The sequence below is a fragment of the Oncorhynchus mykiss genome, chromosome 19 (genome assembly GCF_013265735.2).
Source record: "Oncorhynchus mykiss isolate Arlee chromosome 19, USDA_OmykA_1.1, whole genome shotgun sequence".
Taxonomy (NCBI): domain Eukaryota; kingdom Metazoa; phylum Chordata; class Actinopteri; order Salmoniformes; family Salmonidae; genus Oncorhynchus; species Oncorhynchus mykiss.
Genome location: NC_048583.1, coordinates 17214303 through 17236954, shown reverse-complemented (window position 1 = coordinate 17236954; position 22652 = coordinate 17214303). Strand labels below are relative to the sequence as shown.

Below are 22652 nucleotides of genomic sequence, written 5' to 3'. Positions count from 1 at the left end.
TACATAGCATAGGCATTACATTTGAGGGTACGGCGTAACTGTGGTCCTAGAGAGAGAGTGGTCCTAGAGAGAGAGAGTGGTCCTAGAGAGAGAGAGTGGTCCTAGAGAGAGAGAGTGGTCCTAGAGAGAGAGTGGTCCTAGAGAGAGAGTGGTCCTAGAGTAGTCCTAGAGAGAGTGGTCCTAGAGAGAGAGAGTGGTCCTAGAGAGAGAGAGTGGTCCTAGAGAGAGAGAGTGGTCCTAGAGAGAGAGTGGTCCTAGGGTAAGTCACCTGGTTGCAGAACTGGTTCCAGTTCCACATGCTCAACTTAAAACGATTGAATGGTAATGAATCATTTGATTGATTGATTGAAATGAAACATTTAACGTGGCGGAACCTAAAACATCTCCTGGGGGCATTTGGTTTTCCAAACCAGCAGTAACGTTTGTTTGCCGATTCCAAAATGGAGACAAAATAAGATAAAGTGGCGCAAAGTGCTTACAGCCCGGTATGACAAATACATACAGTTAAATATGTCATAGCAACATACTGCTTTCATAGCGTGGCTTCAACAATAACATATTGTACGTTTAGAATTAAGACGTAACAAAAACATGGAATTATGAGGGTCAAAATATTGCCAATATTTACTCATGTGGCTGTACTCATATTACTGTATAGGCTGTTATACATGTATCCACACACACTACTAATTCAGTAAGGTAGTTAAATAGTACTACTATTTCAGCACTGTTGTTTATAGTACTACCATTTAAGTACTGTATCCCCTGTAGAAATTGTATTATGTTGACATTGAAAATTAGACTATCACTGAAGACCCCTTTGGAAAATACCCAACTTGTCATCGTCTAACTGAAATAAATGACCGCCAACGGTTCGTCCAATCGAAGGAGTCGATAGCTAGAAGAGCATGTGCATGTCAGATTGTCCCATCTGGGACAGCAGCATAGATGTAGGCCCTATTGAGTAGATCTATCTGTAGATGCTACCTTCTATCTTAGCCATTTCTATTTGCTAATAACAAATCTTTCTACACCAGGGAATTGCAAGATATGTCCCTCCTCCTTTGGGGACCACAAATGAAAACTAGAGCTTGACAACTGACCAATGGTTCTTAATAGATGCACCCGTTGTGTAGTCCATTACCGTAATGTTCTTAATAGATGCACCTCATGTGTAGTCCAGTACTGCAATGTTCTTAATAGATGCACCTGGTTGTGTTGTCCATTACCGTAATGTTCTTAATGGATGCGCCTGTTGTGTTGTCCATTACCGTATTGTTCCTAATAGATGCGCCCGTTGTGCAGTCCATTACCGTAATGTTCTTAATAGATGCGCCTGGTTGTGTAGTCCAGCACCATGCTAGCGGCCCCCAGTAGGGCGGGCTCTTCGAGGTCGGATGTCAGGACCTGGATGCGCTGGGCGGAGGTGAGGGCTCTCTGACCTATGACCTGCTGGACAGGTGCCTGGTAGTGGGCGGCCAGCACTCCCGACAGGATGACCAGAGAGGGGTTGACCACGTGGAGGATGTTGACGATGCCCACTCCGAGGGCCATGCCGGCTGAATGAGGAGGAAACGGGGGTGAGGAGAGTGGTTAGCTATAAAATACAGGGTGGGTTTCATACAGATGCACTATGATTCAAACTGGCTCTGGACTATGATGTCAATGTCACATTTGATATCTTGTTGTCATGCATCATATTTCAGCTAGTAAATGAAAATGATCAAACGTATTTATCAAACGTATTTAACCAGGTCAGTCATTGAGGAAAAATAAATGTACAGTGCTTTGAACTTTCACATTTTGTTGCGTTACAATTCAATCTATTTATCCTACTTTGTAATTTTTGGTCATTGATCTACATAAAATACTCCATAATGTCAAAGTGAAAAGAAAATGATACATATTTTTTTTTACAAATTAATAATTAAATAACTAAAATAGTCATTGCCTTTTTTTAGGCAAGCCTAAATTATTTCACAATACAAATGTTGTTATATGGACTGTGCAATAAGGCTTGACATGATTTCTGGATGACTACCCCCATACATACAATATCTAAGGTCCCTCAGTCAAGTACTGAATTTCAAGAATAGATTAAACTACAGATTTGATTTTATTTAACTAGGCAAGTCAGTTAAGAACAAATTCTTATTTTCAATGACGGCCTAGTGGGTTAACTGCCTGTTCAGGGGCAGAACAGGAGAGTCAGGACACCCGTTTAACGTCCCATCTGAAAGACGGCACCCTACACATGGCAGTGTCCCCAATCACTGCCCTGGGGTATTGGGATATTTTTTTAGACCAGAGACCAGTGCCTCCTACTAGCCCTCCAACACCACTTCCAGCAGCATCTGGTCTCCCATCCAGGAACTGACCAGGACCAACCCTGCTTAGCTTCAGAAGCAAGCCAGCAGTGGTATGCAGGGTGGTATGCTGCTGGCATACAAATCAGACATTGAATATCGGACGGTTGAGCTAACGTAGGCTAATGTGATTAGCATGAGGTTGTAAGTAACTATTTTTTTTCTTCTTTGTATTATCTTTTACCGGATCTAATGTGTTATATTCTCCTACATTCATTTCACATTTCCACAAACTTCAGTGTTTCCTTTCAAATGGTATCAAGAATATGCATATCCTAGCTTCAGATAAATGACATACCCAAATCTTTGGCGAAAATTGAAAAAAAAATGGTCCGATCCTTTTTAAGCATGTTCCCGTTAATAATTATGCTGTGGATGATGTATTAAACCACCCAGACACAATCGTTCTTCTGAACTGAGCTGCCGGACAGAAAGGAAGCTGCTTAGAGATGTCACCATGAGGCCATTGGTGATTTTAAAACAGATCAAGTTCAATGGCTGTGATGGGAGTAAAACTGAACATTGTAGTGACTCCAAATAAATGACAGCGTGAAAAGAAGCATACAAATATACAGAATACAATTATTCCAAAACTTATATAACTTATATACTAAAGTAATACTGCAAAAAATGTGTTTTTGTCTAAATGCAAAGCCTTATGTTCTGGGCAAATCCAACAACACATCACTGAGTAACTGCCTCCTTATTTTCAAGCATGGTGGTGGCTGCAGCATGGTATGGGTATGCTTGACATCGGCAAAGACTGGGGAGTTTTTCAGGATGAAAAGAAACAGGATGGCGCTAAGCACAGTCAAAATTCTAGTGGAAAACCTGATTCCGTCTGCTTTACACCAGACATTGGGAGAGGAATTCGCCCTTTTAGCAGGACAATAACCTACACTGGAGTTGCTAACAAAGAATACAGTGAATGCTCCTGAGTGGCCAAGTGACAATTGAGTTAAATCTGTTTGAAAATCTATAGCAAGACTTGAAAATGGCTGCCTAGCAATGATCCCAAAAACCCTGGCAGAGCTTGAAGAATTGTGAAAAATATAAAATGGCCAAATATTGCACAATCCAGGTGTGCAAATCTCTTATGGAGACATACCCAAGGAGACTCTCTGCTGTAATTGACTCAGAGGGGTGAGGATTTATCTAATCAAGGTCTATTAGTGCTTTGTTTCATTCATCTTTTTTTTTTTTTGATGTTAAAATTTCTCTTCCACTTGAAGAGTATTTTGTGTACATCATTGACAACATAAAATGTAATACCACTTTTTAACAATCAAAATGTGAAGAAATCCAAGGGAGGTGTAGAGTTTCTACAGGCACCGCATCATTTAACTTATGAAAGAGTAGGTCTGATTTAAGGTGACGTTCAACCAACATAACGAGCGCGGACCCACCTGTTCGGAGAACGGCTCCAGCCTTGCTGTTGCCCAGGCGGGCTGCGTTGATGAGGTGGATGGCGCCGACGGACTCGGCCTTCTTCAGATCCACCATCCCCTCCACCTCCAGCAGTTCCTCTGGAGAACCAAACAGACACAGGCCAAGGGGTCAAATCAACATCTCTTTTTCATGAGACAAAAGACGTGCCGTTTTTAGCTTTGCATCCCTACCTGTTGAAGACGGACATCCAATGTGTACCTGGTTCAATGCATTATAACCACCATGCATGATGCTTTCCCGGTTTTAAGTGAAGGGTTACCTAAAAAAAATTGTATCAAGAAGTGTTCTAACTAACCGTCATGGAGCCTCTTGGCTTCTTTCTGCAGGGCCATGCCTGATGCGTAGGCCTCGATGCAGCCACGGCTGCCACACATACACTCCGGCCCGTCCAGAGACACCATGATGTGGCCCAGCTCGGCCGCGCAGAACGTACTGCCGTGGATCAGCTCGTTGTGCTGGATGATGCCCCCGCCGATGCCTGTTCACAAATCAAACAGAATGGTTAGTGGCTTCCCGATCAGCACGACTACCATATTTGTTAGGGGTCCTTTGTTGGCAAGGTTCTGACACCCCTATAGTGACAAATGTTGTTTTGATGGGTAGGTACACTACGTAGCTACGCTGGCATGAACGAGCAATCCTTAATAGTGTAACGACCCTGGGTTTATAAGCGAGGAAATCGACCCTGCCGCAGGAGCATGCTTTTGCGGCACAGTCGGACCTCGGGCTAGAAGGTCGAGGGTTCGAGGCCTGCTCCCTGCCTGTTTCATTACAATATGTTGTGACTCACAAAAAAACTAAACGTGTGGTGTATCTTGTGCACCAGCTTAATGATAGCTAACATTCGCTATCTGACTGATTAGCTAGCTAATTGTTACGTTAGTTCCTTGATCAATGACAAACCGGGGGGAGTGTTAACTTCAGCCCAGAAATACAATGGTAGAGCAGCGTAGCGATCAAAATAACGTCATTCGTCACTATGGGCGTCGGAACTTTGCTTAGAACGGATCCTGTGCAAATCAGGAAGAAGCCATGATTATTGGGTCGCTACACCGGTTCAGAAATGACACACACACACATTACACACACACATTACACACACACACATTACACACACACACACATTACACACACATGAGAGAGAGAGAGAGTTCTGTCCGGTTTTTAGAACGGCTGCCATGTCAGCGTCTTTATTCTCTACATTTTGGAGATGTAACACGAGAGCGCCTCCAACAAGTCCCTCTGTGAAATGACCCGCTGTAAACAAGCAAAACAGAGAGGGGGGGATTGACATGCGTTTCCACGTCTGTACCGTGTCGTGGTGTCAACAAATTGCATATCTGCTTTCACTGGACATATTCATTAGGTATTGAAAACTAGCAGAAATAAAGAGCACAACACAGAAGCGTCAATTATCACTTAGCAACGGCTTCGGAGGAGAAAGTGGAGCTCTCAGGAAAGTTTAGAAAGAAACCACATTGGCCCAAATCTAGATATGACTGGTTAAGAGTAAGTAATTAAACGGACTAATATTTGCATTTTATATGCATTAGTTAAAAATGTCCGCTTTCGGAATGTGGAACTTGACTATAGAAAATCATTCTATTGTTATGTCGGATATCAAAGACCAGAGGCATGGAAAGAATGTCACCACGCCCGGTTTGCAGACAGCAGAAAAACGTTTCCAACCCCGAACAATTATGCGCAGGTGTGTCTGTAAACTGTAAAAAGACGTTTGACATGGGTGAATTATTTTGTCGTCAGTGAAATCCGACAAAAATGGCTATTGATGCTTTTCTTTTGGCGTGTATAGCCTCTGTTGATCGAATAACCAGGTGTCGCAACGTTAAAGCTTTAATTAAGCTGTCATCAACCTATGATTTACACATTAGCACTGCGTTAAGAGGTTATATGCAAACAGGTGCGGTCATCGTTGCTATCGTTTCCAATGCCTCAGATTTAAAAATGCCATTGCCCTCAGGAAAAGTTCAAGTGAATTAAAATAGGAGATCTTAACAGTATCAGTAGCATTGTCAAAACATGGTTAAGGCGAGGTTTTTTCCCCCTTTAGTCGCTCACGTTTGTAAAAAACGAAATCAAAATGGTTTGCAAATGCCTCAAAGACAATCCCTCATTCAACAGGGGGTAGCCATGGAGGACTGTGCTCTAGGACACAAATCCAGGTTTTTCCAATACCTTTTCAATCCACTCAAAATGAAAAAAAGGTATCGACTGACATTTGATTGCCTAGTTTCGATTGCACGCTATCCACCCACACAGTCATTGTTTCCTATCCATCTCATCTGGGTGTGGAATGTATTCTCAACCTTTGCAAATAATCTAACCTTTAAGTTAAAAAGGTCATAATGACAATCGTGCATATTTCATAGAAACACAATGAACAGAAAATGAATCAGCAGAATGAACGGTAATAGTACCTGTTCCAGTGATGATGGTGACAAAGTTCTCCACTCCTTTGCCGTGGCCAAACTTCTTCTCTGCCAGGGCGGCACAGTTGCCGTCGTTGTCGACCCAGACGGGCAGGTGGAGGGCGTCAGAGATGGGGGTGCGGATGTCGATGGAGCTCCACTCCTGGATCAGCTTGGTGGAGTGGAGGATCACACCCTCCTGTGGGTTCACCCTGCCCCCAGTCGACACACCTGAGGGGGGTGGCGGAGAGCAAATCAGATCCTGTCAAACTAGGGGTCTTTTCCTACTAGCTACTAACAAGTTCTTCATTGAGGAAAAATGTACTTACTACTGTGATATGTGGTCGTCTCACCTAGCAACCTTAAGATGAATGCACTAACTAAGTCACTCTGGATAAGATCGTCTGCGAAATTACTAAAAATGATTATATAGTGAGAAAAATAGGGTCTACGCAGACTTTGAAGCGTATTTATTGTAGCGGAGCACAACAAACTGGGGCAAGAGATTGGGACGTTTAAGCATTTAAAACATTGAATAAAGTCAAGTTATTTGACACAAGTACAGTGAAATGGTTCAATTGCAAGCCCCGCCCAACATTTGGTATAGTCAATGTGCTTGACACATTCGCATTAGAAAAAAGGTTGCCATATTCAAGTGCAATTCAAAGCATAAAAAGGGACATTTCATGAAGGAGAGAAAGACACATACCCACTCCCAGAATCCGGCAGTTGAGATGAACAGCGTCAAAGACGGCCTCCGCACACATCTTCAGTATCAGCTCGATCCTAGCCTCGTAGGTTTTGGGGTTCCCCTGAGAGTACTTCTTCACTATCTTACCCTACAATTAAAAAATACGTATATAAAAATAAATAAAAAAATCAGACCAACACACTAATATTTAAAATAAAATGTTCCTTAAAATGACATTTCATTCTGTTGCCCATAATAAATAATAAAGTATATGCCAAAAGAATAAAGTATATGCTATTTAGGAGACGATTTTATCCGAAGCGAGTTAGTGATCCTATCGGTGGCCCCAGCAGAGCTCTAACCCACAACCCATACAAGTGTCTTGCTCTACCAACACGTTTTAAATTGTTACCCACAAAGATATTTCATGCAGATCAATCCACTTGTTCAACACAATCAACCCATAAGTACAGTTGGTACATTATTTGACAAGGAAGGCCACACAAGGAAAGGAAAACACAATGTGTTGGTTGACAAGTCAGTGCTTGTCTGACCCTGATATAGATATAAAGAAATCTCTGACGTCTCAGAAGAATGTTATACCTCACAGCCACTTTCACCTGAGCGGCAGATGCTCATGGTGTTACTCACGTAAAATCAAAATTCGGCTAATCAAGATAAAAACGTGTTAAAAGACGACAGACGACTTCCGTTAGGCTAAAGAATGATCGGATGACATTCTAATCTAACCGTTAGTCATGAAGTTGGAGAATAGAAGATATGACTTCTCACGGTTGACATTTGTGTTCAACTCCCAACTTACTCACTGACGAAAAGCAGTTTTAGACAATACAAATGCCCGCGGCAAATAATAACAAATGACAGTTCTATAGCGCTTTACACAATCTGATAGTGCTTCAAAAGAAAAAAAGAAAACAAGCAATACATCACGAGTAGCCTGGCTATAGTTAGGTCAACCAATAGAGGCCAAGTCTTTGTGCGCATGCATCCTCCAAAGATGGAGAGGGACAGTTCATGGCTTGATCAGGCTAGAAATGGTACAGGCCTGGGGCTTCTTCCATGAGAAGTGCAACGTTACAAAAAATATGGCAGAATTGGCTTAATTCTCGGTCGTGTTGAAAGACCATCTTGGTATGGTAAATAGTTCCATCAATCATTTCTTTAGTACACTTCTAGAGACCTTTGGTGGTTATGGGCATTCTACACTACCAATCACCATTACAAACCTGAACTAGTTGGGTGTAGAGGGATGATGAACCCACATGGACGGTTAGACAGAAATCAGAGAAGCACACGGCAGTGAGAGAATAGATGGATAGTGTAATGTACTGTATGTTTATTATGCTGATGTATGACCAGGAAGAGGATTTATGCTTTTAACCAATCCCGACTAATAATGGTAAGATGAATAATAAATCTAACACTCAGTGTACCCCCCCCCACCACTACCACGTACCCGCATGCTGACGATGGCCACGCGGAGGTTGGTCCCCCCCAGGTCGATGGCTAGGGCGCCCTGAGTCTCCAGGATGTGGTCGATGTCCTGGGAGATGTCCCACTCCCTGATGGGGGGGAAGCAGAAGGTCTTTTGCAGCGGCTCATCAAGGTCGATGGCCTGCAGGAACTTCATGATGCGAGGCACCGCATTCCCGTCGCCGTAGATCTTTGAGCTGGGGGGGGCGGGGGGGTCACACGGGATGAAGAAGAGGGGAATTTTAGTGAGATTTCAGTTCAATGTGAAAAATGGAAATTGTAAGGGTTACTATAAAAAAATCCAAATACACACTACCATTCCAAAGTTTGGGGTCACTTAGAAATGTCTTTTGTTTTTTGAAAGAAAAGCACATCTTTTGTCCATTAAAATAACATCAAATTGATCAGAAATAGAGTGTAGACATTGTTAATGTTGTAAATTACTATTGTAGCTGGAAACGGCAGATTTTTTTATGGAATATCTACATGGGCATACAGAGGCCCATTATCAGCAACCATCACTCCTGTTTTCAAATGGCACGTTGTGTTAGCTAATCAAAGTTTATCATTCTAAAAGGCTAATTGATCATTAGAAAATGCTTTTGCAATTATGTTAGCACAGCCGAAAACTGTTGTTCTGATTAAAGCAACAAAACTGGCCTCCTTTAGACTAGTTGAGTATCTGGAGCATCAGCATTTGTGGGTTTGATTACAGGCTCAAAATGGCCAGAAACAAAGAACTTTCTTCTGAAACTCGTCAGTCTATTCTTGTTCTGAGAAATGAAGGCTATTCCATGTGAGAAATTGCCTAGAAACTGAAGATCTCGCACAACGCTGTGTACTACTCCCTTCACTGAACAACGCAATCTGATTCTAATAAGGGATCTAATATGGCTTATCAAGTCACTGGTGCGGTGCGAAGTGTGCGCTTCGGCGCAGTTTTGCTTTTTACAACTTTCTCATCATTACCAGAGTGTATCGGTCTGACAGTGTTTAATAGGGAATGATGTTACAAAACAGTTTTTTGGGGGGGGGACACTATGCTTACGAATGGGTTTAGGAATACTGACACGTTCCAGTTGAGAGACAAGTGCACTCTGATCGTCTCAATTATCATTTTGGCCAGGTAAGTGTCAGACCTGAGTGATTGACACTATCAAACACATCAGCAAGTGGCCACTCCAGGGTTATTTCAGGATAACATTGGCGACAAGTTTGAGGTGCTGAGTAATGGGCAGGTCGGTCTCAGTCTGGATGCTCTGGCTGCTGTGATTGGATGGAGTGTGCGCAGCTGACAGAGGACAATCAGCACTGTCTTTTATTTTCTGTTAGTGGGCACTGGGCACGATCGTAATCCATCCCCAACTCACCAGTATGTCGTGACAAACTCAGTTTTGGACTTTGACCAAAATGATCTTATTTACAGTTTGTAGTCAATATTGACACTAGAATGAATGTTTCTGACTCGTATCGATGCCACACGGGCCGTTTAAAACCAAATAAGTTGGTTCTAAGTGGCGGTTCACCTTTAAGTTCAGTTCAGAGTGATTCAGAGTTTCTGTAACACACACTTTCCAGTGTTCCGTTTGTGACACTCAAGGTGCAGGTTGATGGTCTTGATGGACTTGATAGTGAATGTTCTGGATTATTCTCCTATCTGTTGATAGTGGTTGACGCCAGACAGGATGTACAAGGACACACTGATTATTCACTGTTGCATTGTACTGATGACATCCTGTGAACACTGTGATTCTGTATCAGCTGACAGTCGCTGCCTTTTTGTTTTGTCTTCCTACAAGCCTCTCTGGTGTTGGTGTTTACAGAACATGTGGTGCTGTCTGATTAGGATAGAAAGGCCCCGTCTCCAAGAGGTCAGTTAGACATTTTCTCTGCTTCTGGGCTGGATGGTGTCTCCCTGTTGCAACTTGTAATAACGATAATGCTAACCAGGGGTATCTCTTCCCGAACTGCAGCTCCAGGGCATGGTAGATCTTATTCTGAGTGTCTGCGTCTCGAACATGGAGGACGTTTTCACCTGGAAATAAAAAATACAGCTCAACATCCTATAAGCATTCATAATGGGACGACTTGAAGAATGACAACAAAGCAATCACCAAAACACTCATACTGTTTTGGCAAATTACAATGAAGAACTATACCAGGAAATATACAATGAAAAGTAACACTGGTAACCACAAGTAGGCCAAAATGGCACACATTTAGTCCAAAATGGCACACCATTTCTCCATTTAGTGCACTACTTTTGACCAGGGCCCATATTCGAGCACTATATAGGGAATGGGGTGCCATTTTGGACTAAATGGACATTAGTAGACCCCCCTACCCTGCCATTTTGGACTAAATGAACATTAGTATACCCCCCTACCAGTCTCTCTCCCAGTCTGCCTGGACCCCAGGTTGATGACGGGGGTCCCGAATGCCCCGGCCTCTCTGACGCCACAGCTGCTGTTGCCGATCATGGCCCCAGCGTGACACACCAGCTGGATGAACTGCTCGAAGGGCACGTGCTTCACCGCCCGGAAGTTAGGGTGCTGCTCCACGCCCTTCTTCCTCATCACACGCACCATCTCCTTACTTCCTGTTGGGGGTCGTCACGGAGACGGGACAGGGGTTGCCAGGAGTTACACGACGGAACGGAGAAGACTGTGGGATGTCTAATTTAACCGACCCCTACACAGTCTACACTTGGACGTTCAACTGAATCAACTGCAGCCATTTCTTGTTTTGCCGTAGTGTTTCGTTGGATTTTAAGTACTGTAAACTTGATTTCTGATCCTTTCTGAGGGACATTCTACGCCCTTCAAACCAGTCCTATCCCTAACCATGAAACAGACTGAAGGATTCAGCCCTAGACACTAAATTCCCTTAGGCATTTACTGTACATTCTGTTGGCATTAGATGAGACACTTGCTGTAGCGTGTACGATGAAACCCAAAACATGTCATGCTTGTTCCTAGTCAATTACAGAGGAGGGAACATGTATTAGATCTAAGAGGGATCAAAGACATGCAGCTGAACTAGAAAAGCAGATCCCTTCAACAGAGCAGCCTTCTCACACTATTGACCAAGGGAGGGTTGACACTGTAGCTCCAGCTCCATGATGTGCGTGTGGGGTTGCGCAATATGACGGCGCCAAGAGGAGCGAAATGAGGAAAGGGCGACAAAAAATAGAGAATCCCCCACTGACCTGCGTCTATGTTGGGGAAGAGGACGAGCGTTCGCTTGTTGAAGGAGATGAGGGCGTCCAACATCAGCTCGTAGATCTTGACGGAGTTCTTGATGTCAGTGGTGACCGGGTGCTGCAGGGCCACGATGTAGTCGTGCTCCTTCACATTGTCTCCTGTGGATGTCATTTAGAACATTCTCAGCATTCTAGTACTTTCTGAACTGGGGGAAGTCAACAGGATACCGCTGCCACTGCTCTTTCTGCCCTGAAGGGACTAGCTAAAAGCCCCAGAAATCTATGACCTGATTTAACAATATTCTTATGATAACACGTTTCCCACATCTTTCCACACCGAAGGTACTAGCTACTGTACCATATCACTATACTATATAGTGGTATATGTACTATACCACTGTTCTAAAGTTGGTAATAAAAGGCTGGCCCTTTCAACCTGATTGGCCTGCAGCCCTGTCAATCACCCTTTATTGAAGCCTCCCCTCATTCCAACCAATCAGGTCGCTTGGATGCACTCCAGGGCACCGCCTACTCACACACCACGGTAGGGTGCGTTACCTGCATCTCGAGAAGACAAGTTGTTGGGATGCTGACAGACTTTTCACATGCTGTTTCTGAAGTGTGGTGCGTTCATTGACAAGTGCGTGTTGGAAATGAATAGTGGGTTCATGTTGGGTGTAATACCAGCCAGGGTTAGATATAATTATATGACAAAGACACTGCGACTTTGTCACCTTGGTGATGTAAAGGCAGGACATCAAACCTAAAACAAAAACGCCATCGCTGTCCTCAGTCCAGGTAACTGTAGCTGACTAGGCCATCAAGGTCAGTACAAAATGCCGACCAAGAGATCAAATAGGAGTTCAAAACCGGTGCTGTGCAGAAACTGTAGCCGTCTTAGTTTGGGTGCTTGACACTGACAGCAGAGGTTGTAATCCCCTGCCTGACCAGGAAAAACACTGGGCCCTGGAACCTGGCTATTAGTCTGGTATTCTGCATTGAACTGCATTCCCCCACTGAAAAAGTTTGAACGACACTGATTTAGGGTGTAAGGATAGTTACTCCAATACGTACCGAGCCAGTTCCTGATGATGTCCATGTAGTCGTCACGGTGATGGGCGGCCAGCAGCTTGTCGTAGGAGGGGCAGCCCGCCAACAGGATGCGAGTGTGGTCCTCACACATGGCGATGAGGTGCTGTTCGGCGGTGCGGGTGCAGCAGGCGTGGTAGTGGGCCAGCTTGGAGATGGCGTGACGGATCGAGTCGTCGATGGTGCCGCTCACCTTGGGATGGCAAAGGAGGAAGGAGCAGACATCAGGATAAAAAAAGTCTGTATTGTCTCTGTGGCGGTTCGTTGAGTGTTTGAAGCACTGCCATTGCCCTTAGGGAACAAATAGTTATTTTTATTGAACCAAGACCATCATTATCTCTGTTATGTTGCCTTCTTTGGTTTCCAGGACTTCTGTGTATTTTTGGTAACCTCGTTATTTTTTATGGTAATAAGCAGGTATTAACTCAGTAATTACATAGTTAGATGGCAATTACATGGTAAATAGTAACTAAAATACACCAAATTACATTTAAAAAACATCCTATATCAAATACCAGGTGGAGGGAGCAACAAATATTTTTATCTAGTTATATTCGGCTCCCAACACTACTTCCGGAAAAAAACTTCAGATATATGACATCACTTCCTCCATCCCCTCACCTCTCCTCCCTCCAGGTGCAGGATGCGAATGTTCATCAGAGCGGCAGCAGTTGCCAGGGCGAGGGCGTCAAAGCGGTCGCCGTGGACGACCAGAACGTCGGGACGGAGACGGTGGAGGACATCTGGCAGCTTGACCAGCGCCAGACCCACTGACTCCACCATGGCGGCCTCGTCCTCCCCACGCACGATGGTGTGCAGCTTGGAGCCGATGTCAAAGTCATCCTGCTCGATCATCCGGAACGTGTTGCTAAAGGAGGACAGGTGGTCAAACCAATCATTTAATGAATGAATGAATACATCCTATTAGACGATTTATAAATACATAAAGTTGATTCAACTAAGTGAAATGAACAATAAACAAAATATCGTCACGGATAAAAACACAAACTCAGACTTATTCCCAGTGTGGTCCTCATTAAGGACAGGAGTTTTTCCTGGTCAGGTCAAGCAACCCGGAAAATGACATGATTACGCAAATAAACAATGACTGTCATTGTAAAAACATTGGCAAATAGTTGTGATTTCAGTGGATCAGGAAAAACTAGTTCCAGCACACCCACATTCAGCTCAAACTCACCCATAATCGTCAATGAGATGGGAACCCAGCACCACCACTTCCAGCTCAAACTCATCCGGGTTGGCCTTGATGCCAAACATGATGGGTGCCAGCTTGGAGTAGTCTGCCCGGTTACACGTTGCCACGCACACCCGCAGCTTCCTCATGGCTTTGCTCTTCTCCATCTTGTCAGTCTTCTCTCTCGTCCTCTGCATTCTCAGATAGTACAGTTCCTGGTGAGCAGAGAGAGATGATGGTGTTTAGAGTTGAGACGCTGGAATGTCAGTCAAAGGAAGCTGTGATGAAAAAAGTGAGGTTTATAGGAGTGGCCTGTGGCCCGATGCTCCTCATCATGTTCTGTGAAGGGAGCATTGTACGAGATCTTCAGTTTCTTGGCAATTTGTCACATGGAATAGCCTTTATTTCTCAGAACATGAATAGACTGACGAGTTTCAGAAGAAAGTGATTTGTTTCTGGCCATTTTGAGCCTGTAATCGAACCCACCAATGATGATGCTCCAGATACTCAACTAGTCTAAAGAAGGCCAGTTTTATTGCTTCTTTAAAATCAGTACAACAGTTTTCGGCTGTGCTAACAAATTTACAAAAGTGTTTTCTAATGATCAATTAGCCTTTTAAAATGATAAACTTGGATTAGCTAACAACATGCAATTGGAACACAGGAGTGATGGTTGTTGATAATGGGCCTCTGTACGCCCATGTAGATATTCCATTAATATTCCAGCTACAATAGTAATTTACAACATTAACAATGTCTACACAATTTATCAATTTGATGTTATTTTAAATGGACCAAAAATGTGCTTTTCTTTCAAAAACAAAGGACATTTCTAAGTGACCCCAAACTTTTGAACGGTAGTGTGTGTATATATATATATATATATTTTTTTTTTAAATAACCTAATAGCTATCCCACCTCGCACAGCAACACTGCCTGATGGGGGACTGTGAGCACTCTAAGATTTGTTTTTAGAAGCAAATGGGCACAGGCATAAAAAGTTGGTCTAATTTACTTGAAAGTCTAAAGTGAGACTTTCTTGGCTATTTACACACGTGATACTCCAGTGGCCCTGTTACCAAAGTAACCCGAAAGGGGCGTCTAAACATTGTCTGATATTTCTTAAACTACTCAAGGTCACAGAATATTAAATAGAGCAATATACCACATTACTACTTACTAGTAAGACATTTCTTGTTTTAGAAACATTAAGTATGAACATCCATTTTTATTGTGTTTGTGTAATTATGGCAACACCCCCCCAAAATTGTTTTTTTTATCTACCTGCCACCGTGGCTGGTATACCAAAAGTAAGTCTTAGTCATTATCCCCTTCATTTGAGGAAAACAGGCCTATCTTTGCGAGAGGGAGGGAATCTGATTTCATTGGTCCTCAACTTCTGGCTCAGACACTTCATTTCAGGATAAATGGAGTTAGCCTGCCCCGTTTGTTCTGAACGATTCATTGCCATAGAAATGTACCTGGCTAAAAAAGGTGAGACGTTCGTGTCACCGGTTATCCCGAGTTGACCTCCGAGTTGACCTCTGAGTTGACCAAAGCTTCCTCGCCAACTCCTCAAACCAGATTCATAGTATAGGGCTATGGTCTGCTGTGTCAACTAACTATGCCTGGTGATCTGCTCTTGTTCAACCAACAAGGCTACTTCTATCAACAACTCTGATCGAGACTAATACTATCTAGAGGGGAATGTCACGAAGCAGGATCAATAAGTTAGCCAGCTAACTTACTTCAAATGTTCCGAAATAACTTTGAATTATTTCGGAATATATGCTACAAATTGGTATGGACTGATACGATTGTTATCCAAGTTAGCAGGATCCTCAAGTTAGCCAGCTTTTGTAGTGTGCCCCTCTGATCCGACTACAACAACTCTGATCTGGGGCTATTCTCACAAAGAGTCTCGGAGTAGGAGTCCTGATCTCGGATCAGAAACCCCCCCTGTACAATCATTATAATCTAAAAAAAGGAAAAACTGATCCTAGATCAGCATTCCTACTAACTGCGACACTTTATGAATATGGGCCCTGAGCTATGCTCATCTAATATACACTACAACAGTAACACCTCGTATCGTATCTCCACGCAGCACAATACTCACATGGGTTCTCCTATTATGTAGGCACTGTTGCATGAAAACACACACACACAAAATAACTAAACCACAAAACTAATTAATAAACAAATACTAGCCTTGGCCTCATGGACAGACACCGGTTCTGATATGGAAGGGCAAGTCTGACAATTATCTCCACAATCATTGGATGGCTACCTACGACAACCAATCACAGCTATGATGTTGAAGGCGCACAGTGAAGGGATCGGAAAAGTAATAGGTCAAGAGTTCAGTGCCTCCGCTGCCATTGAATGTGATAAAGGGTTAGAGAGAGGCGGGGGTCATAGTGATTTGCAAAAGCAATAGACGTATAGCAAATCGACCACAATGATTTGTCGTTATCAACCAGTGGTGGAAAAAGTACCCAATTGTCATGCTTGATTAAAAGTAAAAGATACGTTCATAGAAAATTACTCAAGTAAAAGTCACCCGGTAAAATTCTACTTGAATAAAAGTCGAAAAGTCCTTGGTTAAAAAATATACTTCAGGATCAAAAGTAAAAGTATAAATAACTTCAAATTCCTAAGTGCGTGTGTTGGACCCTTTTCCTGTCCTGCTAAGCATTCAAAATGTCTGATGGTCTGATGAAACCAAGATTGAAATCTTTGGCCTGGATGCCAAGCGTCACGTCTGGAGGAAACCTGGCACCATCCCTACCGTGAAGAATAGTGGTGGCAGCATCATGCTGTGGGGATGTTTTTCAGAGGCAGCGACTGAGAGACTAGTCAGGATCGAGGGAAAGGGTTATTGTGTGTAGATTGATGAGGAAAATAAACAATTTAATCAATTTTCGAATAAGGCTGTAACGTAACAAATGTGGGGAAAAAAGTCACGGGGTCTGAATACTTTCCAAAGGCACTGTATATAAACATGCTTCTGTGTGTTTTGTTTGTAAGCTCAAAAATGGACAGTGATGTCCAACGGGCCTTTGAAAAACAAAACACTTCCTCATAGAATATGGGGTCATCCTGCAGGTGGTTCCTGAAACTAATTCAATCTGTGTGTGAATCCATTAAGTCTTAAGTTAAGGAGAGTCTCCTCCCAAGGTCTAGAGAGAAGGCCCTGCTGTACACTCCAGCCGCTAACAAGCTACTTGTATCTGTGGTCTCTCGTGTCAACGCTGATGTAAATGGTTAAAGTTGGTTACCTGGAAGCTTAGCCAGATATGGTCTACTGGTTTATTGAAACTCTACACTCAAACTGTTGTGATTTGTTTTAATTTGATTACTTATTTTTAAAAAAAGGCACATGACACAAAACCAAGAATAAAAAAAGATAGTCACAAAGAAGTTTTGAGAAAGCTTTGAGAAAATGTACTTTTCTCCCGGGTGCTCCGTCATGGCTGCCTGCTACGACACCAGCCGTGTCTCTGCTCGTCTCGGTCAATAAAACATCTCATACTCTGTAAGCCATCCTGATCTCTCTTCATCATCAATTACCTAGAGTCCTTCGACAGCCTTAGCCAATTTGTTTCATTCTACTATTACAGAATGTTTCTGCAGTGAACATATTATGACTGTACTTCGGTGGTATAAATATCAATGAAGAAAGGTATTGATATAGCCTACACTAGGCTACGCTGTAAGATCGATCAAAGTCTAAAATCAAATTCAACAGAACCAAAAATATATTTTTTAAACGAGTCAGAACTGATACCACGTCAAGATAGATCATGGGATAATATTTACACAGTATATTGGCTAACCCCTGATAAGATCAACGTCAACAAAACAAAGTGATTGTGGAATTCAGGAAACAGCAGAGGGAACACCCCACTATCCACATCAACGGGACAGCAGTGGAGAAAGTGGAAAGTTAAAGTTCCTCGGCGTACACATCACGGACAAACTGAAATGGTCCATCCGCACAGACAGCGTGGTGAAGAAGGCACCACAGCGCCTCTTCAACTTCAGGATGCTGAAGAAATATGACTTGGCCCCTAAGACCCTCACAAACTTCTACAGATGCACAATTAAGAGCATCCTGTCGGGCTGCACCACCGCCTGGTACGGCAACTGCACCGTCCATAACCGCTGGGATCTCCAGAGGGTGGTGCGGTCTGCACAACGCATCACCAAGGTCAACCTACCTGTTCCTCCAGGACACCTACAGCACCCAATGTCACAGGAAGGCCAAAAAGACCAAGGACAACAACCACCCGAGCCACTGCCTGTTCACCCCACTACCATCCAGGAGACGAGGTCAGTACAGGTGCATCAAAGCTGGGACCGAGAGACTGAAAAACAGCTTTTATCTCAAGGCCACCAGACTGTTAAAACAGCCATCATTAACACAGTGAGGCTGCTGCCTACATAGACTTGAAATCATTGGCCACTTTAATAAATGGATCACTAGTCACTTTAATAATGTTTACATATCTTGCATTACTCATCCCATATGTATATACTGTATTTTACACCATCTATTGCATCTTGCTTATGCCGCTCGGTCAATGCCCATCCATATATATTTATATGTGCATATTCTTATTCCATCCCTTCAATAGAACTGAGACTGGAGAACAGTGAGATGTCTTCCACCAAGCTGTGAAGTAATAATTGACTCGCTGTACCAACGCCCAGGCAAACAGACTCCTAAAAACAAGTGCAGTCAAAAGAACACAACTGTAAAGGTTATGGTGCACTACTAACTCCAGCCTAATATTGACAGAAGCATCAACAAGTAACCCAAGCCTGGGGCGCTCCTGGAGGTGGTTTAAAAATGGGACTGTGCCAGACGTTGTCCATAAGTAATCCCCTTTTGAGGTTTCAACTTCGGGGCAGATGATCGGCGGTGATAAGAAGTTATTCAACGCAAACGGAGACGTTTAAGTTTGGTTTCCCAGACCCAGATTAAAGACTTCTCCACTGAAATGTTTTTTAATCTAGGAGAGGCTAAATCAAGGCTGCTCACCACAGCATAGTTGACACCCAGTTAAAAAAAAATAATTAAAAACAAACCTGATGTAGTACAGAGCAAGACAGGCCTACATTCAGGCACCGTCGCAGCATCCAAACGACCACAAATACTGAAAGACGCCTAAGTTGACCGTTTCCCTGGGATATCGAGGCATAGCCCGTGAACCGCTCTAACCTTCATAAAAAGATATGGCTAGTGCCCCAAATGCTGTGACATTCTTAACATAAAGGAGTCAAAAGCTCTGATGACCATCAGTTGGCCTCATCAATGTATTAACCTACAACCGAACATTGTATGCATGTCATCTTGGAAACAAACCCCTTTTATTCAATGACATGTGGAGTGATGAAAGACACGGTGCCTCAATTGAACATGTCACATTCACATAGCCTCACAGTCATAAGGCTACGCTAGCAACCAGAAGAGAAACCGTCGCATTTTTCAATGAACTGGCCAACTAACCACACAGTACAGTTTGAGCACAGCCATACAAAGAGGCACAAAAAAAATCCCATTCAACTGCAACGTGAAATTAAATCTTTATCCTTTGGTTTGTTGAACAACGAGAAGAGAAACATTGGGCAGTCCATGCATTCATCACAACAATCCAACCAACCCATCCATCCTTTCTCTGCATCTCTCTCCCTGACACACACACACACACACACACACACACACACACACAGCCTGCATACTACGCCAGATGTCTCACTGAAAAGCTAACATGCTAGCCAGGCATTTTTCCTCCCCACACTGGTTTGGTTCTTAGGGTGCGTTTACATAGTGTAAAGATCAGAATTGGGCTGCCTAATTGGTATTTTGACCAAAAAGATCAGCTCTGAAAATGATCGGATGTGAAAAAAAGCTGATGTGATTGGTAAAAAGAAAAAATTATCTGAATTTGTCTGCCTGTCTAAACATAGCCTTCGAGCCAGATTCCACCCTCCCTCTGACACACACTGCCCTTGTTTCCAATGAAGTGTCACAAGACCGGGGCTGCTTCCTATTCTGAGCGATAAGGGGAGCAGCAGCATGCGAGGAGGAAAAAAGGAGGATAAAAGCCACCTTGACTCACATGAGGGTTTCTGCCTATAGGCCTTGGACGCATGGTCAGTCCACTCTGCGATCCACTCCTCTCCCTCTCTCTTTCAGAGCTCCCCCTCTCTCTATCCTTCTCTCCTCCTTTCTTTGGTCTCTTTGCTTCCCTTCGGATCATTTGAAAGTCTCACTGCAAAAGGCTAGCTGGTCTTCCTCCTAGCCGACAAAGCAGCAGCAGCCTGCCGAGAGAGAGTAAAGAGGGGAGGAGGGGGAGGGGCCTTCCCTCATCTGACTCAAGAGAGCCCTGATTGGCTGCTGGGCGAGAGGAAACAATTGAAGCTTCCTGCATCGAAGCCTCTTACAGCCAGGGCCCAATATATTACAGACTGACTATGATCTCAACAACCCAGATAAATCAATGCTTAGTAAGAAATGTGAGGCCAATAACCATATATTGATAATGAAGCGAAGTCTTTTTTTTCTCCCTAATGTTGCAAACCCAGCTTTCTGTTGTCACCCAGAGTCACACCCTGTTGTCACCCCCAAGCTAAAGGCTCGTCACACAATATTTTAAAACAGCAGGTTTTTAAAAGGACAATAGAGTTCAGTCATGTTCTTTGTTGTCGCAGAAAATCAAGTATCATGATTTGTGGTATTGCAATACTGGTACCGTGACAACCATAGGTCTGGGAATCAATTACCATCATTGCCCCCTTCCTAATCAATCAATAAATATGTCAGTATCAACACATCAGCAGTGAATTATAGACCAAAGGGTTTCTTGAAAACACTCCAAGAGCCCCTCTCTTTAACCTTAGATGCACTCTCAAACCAAATGTAAAAAAAAATGACACAGAATAAAACATTTCTAGAACATTTCTTCCTACTTGAAGCTTTTCATTGTGATGGAGTCAAACCCGTTTTTTATTTCGTCTGGAGTCATTTTGTCTGCCTTCCCAGTTCGTTGGAGTGGCAGTCACAATAGTTGTAGTAGATATCACTTGATCAGCCACCCTTTAAAAGATGGTAGACCTAGCTTAGCTCTGAGCAATATGGACAAATCTATGGGGTGATTCACAATAAGCTTTGTTGTACAATTAAAAGGTCAAATACACTGCATTTCATATAGTCAGATAATCTAATGAATTCGGGGTTATACCTAGCCTAAATATAAGCCTTCCACGACCATAAGATCCACTAATAATTTAATCAATATAGTTTTACTGTTTTTTTGCAATAATCACTGATCTGGCTTTCAAGTGCGTCTATGAAAATGTCATTTTCGTTACAAATTTAACCCGAACCCTGCATAACGCGCATTCACTATATCTAACTTCTTGTAGCAGGCATTATAGAAAATTAACACAAATCTCAAACAATCTCGCAAGCACAAGCCCACGTTCTAGTGAGTAGCCAGATAATCTTTATATTTTAAGTCTAGCCAACGTGGATCTATTTGCTAGCTAACAACGAGGTAGAACAGTTGGAATGTTATGAACACACCCTTCTCTCCAACTGTTTGAACAGCATGCTAGCCTGTCTACTTTGTTCAGATGTTGAATTCAAGTGGACTACCTTGAGATAACAAGTTTCCAATTCCTTATATAATTGTGTTTCATGCTTATTGCACATTTATAAAACTGATTAGACAGCTAGTATAACAGTCTTTGGCTAAAATGCTTCTGGCGAACCGCAATGGCCCGGTGCCACAAACTGAACATTAATTTTCCAGAATAAATGTTCATTAATACTTCCGTTTTAGTAGTGTCTGCCCTGCGCCCAATTTGAGTAGTTAAGACATACAAGGGGTATCGTTAGAAAGGCTAACTAACTTCTGTGTTACAGTAAAATAATGTTTCAATTTGTTTCGGTGTCCATGTGACAGATTCCGTTGGATTAAACCTCAGATGCAAATAGCGAGTTGAAATCTCGTTTGAGAGGAATGAGTGATATTGTTGAGGGGCTTGGTGTTTGTGAATGTAAATGGAACGGTTCACAGCCTACAGTCACTGCACTCAGCACAGAAGGTGCAAAGGAACCAACAACAACAAAAACACGAGAACAGGCGGACATACATGCTCATAAAAACAACTTGATTCTGATAATCATTTGGAATATTGCGCAAAAACAAATTAATTCGACATCCCTAGCCTAGTTACAACGAAAGGAATAATTAAGTCATGTTGTAGATATTCTTGCCCTGTCTACATACCACCTAGATGAGACGAATGCGAGGTGGGTGGAGGACTGAACATATTATATGCTAGACACGGAATTCACAGGGACCTCACATTACGATATTATCGTAACGACCCTGGGTTTATAAGCGCGGATGTCGACTCTGCCGCTTGAACATGCTTTTGCGGCACAGTCGATAGCGCGCTGGACTTCGGGTTAGAAGGTCGAGGGTTCGAGACCTGCTCCCTGCCTGTTTCATTACATTATCGTGACACTTATGTGACGATACCATATGCATTGCTATTCTCAGGATTTCATATGCGTTTTATTTGATACTGAGATTTTATTGCGATTTCATGTTCCAAACCCCAGATAACGCGCATACCTTTGGCCGACGTATGTATATCTATGTAGTTTGGAGAAGATATCAATGAGACATCAGAACAGAATGTCGATGTATAAAACAAT

The 22652-nt window shown here is 43.0% G+C and overlaps 1 protein-coding gene across 3 annotated transcripts in view; it reads right to left on the bottom strand.

Annotated features, from left to right (window-relative positions):
* Positions 1-421: 421 nt before the first annotated feature.
* LOC110498664 (bifunctional UDP-N-acetylglucosamine 2-epimerase/N-acetylmannosamine kinase) overlaps positions 422-22652 on the bottom strand; it is a 41340-nt gene continuing 19109 nt past the window's right edge. For 2 of the 3 annotated variants that reach the window (XM_036954350.1, XM_036954349.1), the window contains exons 2-13: positions 13919-14130; positions 13342-13588; positions 12706-12913; positions 11638-11790; positions 10816-11028; positions 10377-10464; positions 8413-8626; positions 6954-7083; positions 6254-6475; positions 4111-4293; positions 3773-3892; positions 422-1559 (exon numbers count right to left, since the gene is read on the bottom strand). In XM_036954350.1, the coding sequence (XP_036810245.1) occupies positions 1324-1559; positions 3773-3892; positions 4111-4293; positions 6254-6475; positions 6954-7083; positions 8413-8626; positions 10377-10464; positions 10816-11028; positions 11638-11790; positions 12706-12913; positions 13342-13588; positions 13919-14112 (2208 nt within the window). In that variant the 5' untranslated portion in view covers positions 14113-14130 and the 3' untranslated portion in view covers positions 422-1323. Of the gene's footprint in view, positions 1560-3772; positions 3893-4110; positions 4294-6253; positions 6476-6953; positions 7084-8412; positions 8627-10376; positions 10465-10815; positions 11029-11637; positions 11791-12705; positions 12914-13341; positions 13589-13918; positions 14131-20043; positions 20265-22652 lie in introns of those variants that run through there. The other variant, XM_036954348.1, reaches the window with a different exon arrangement.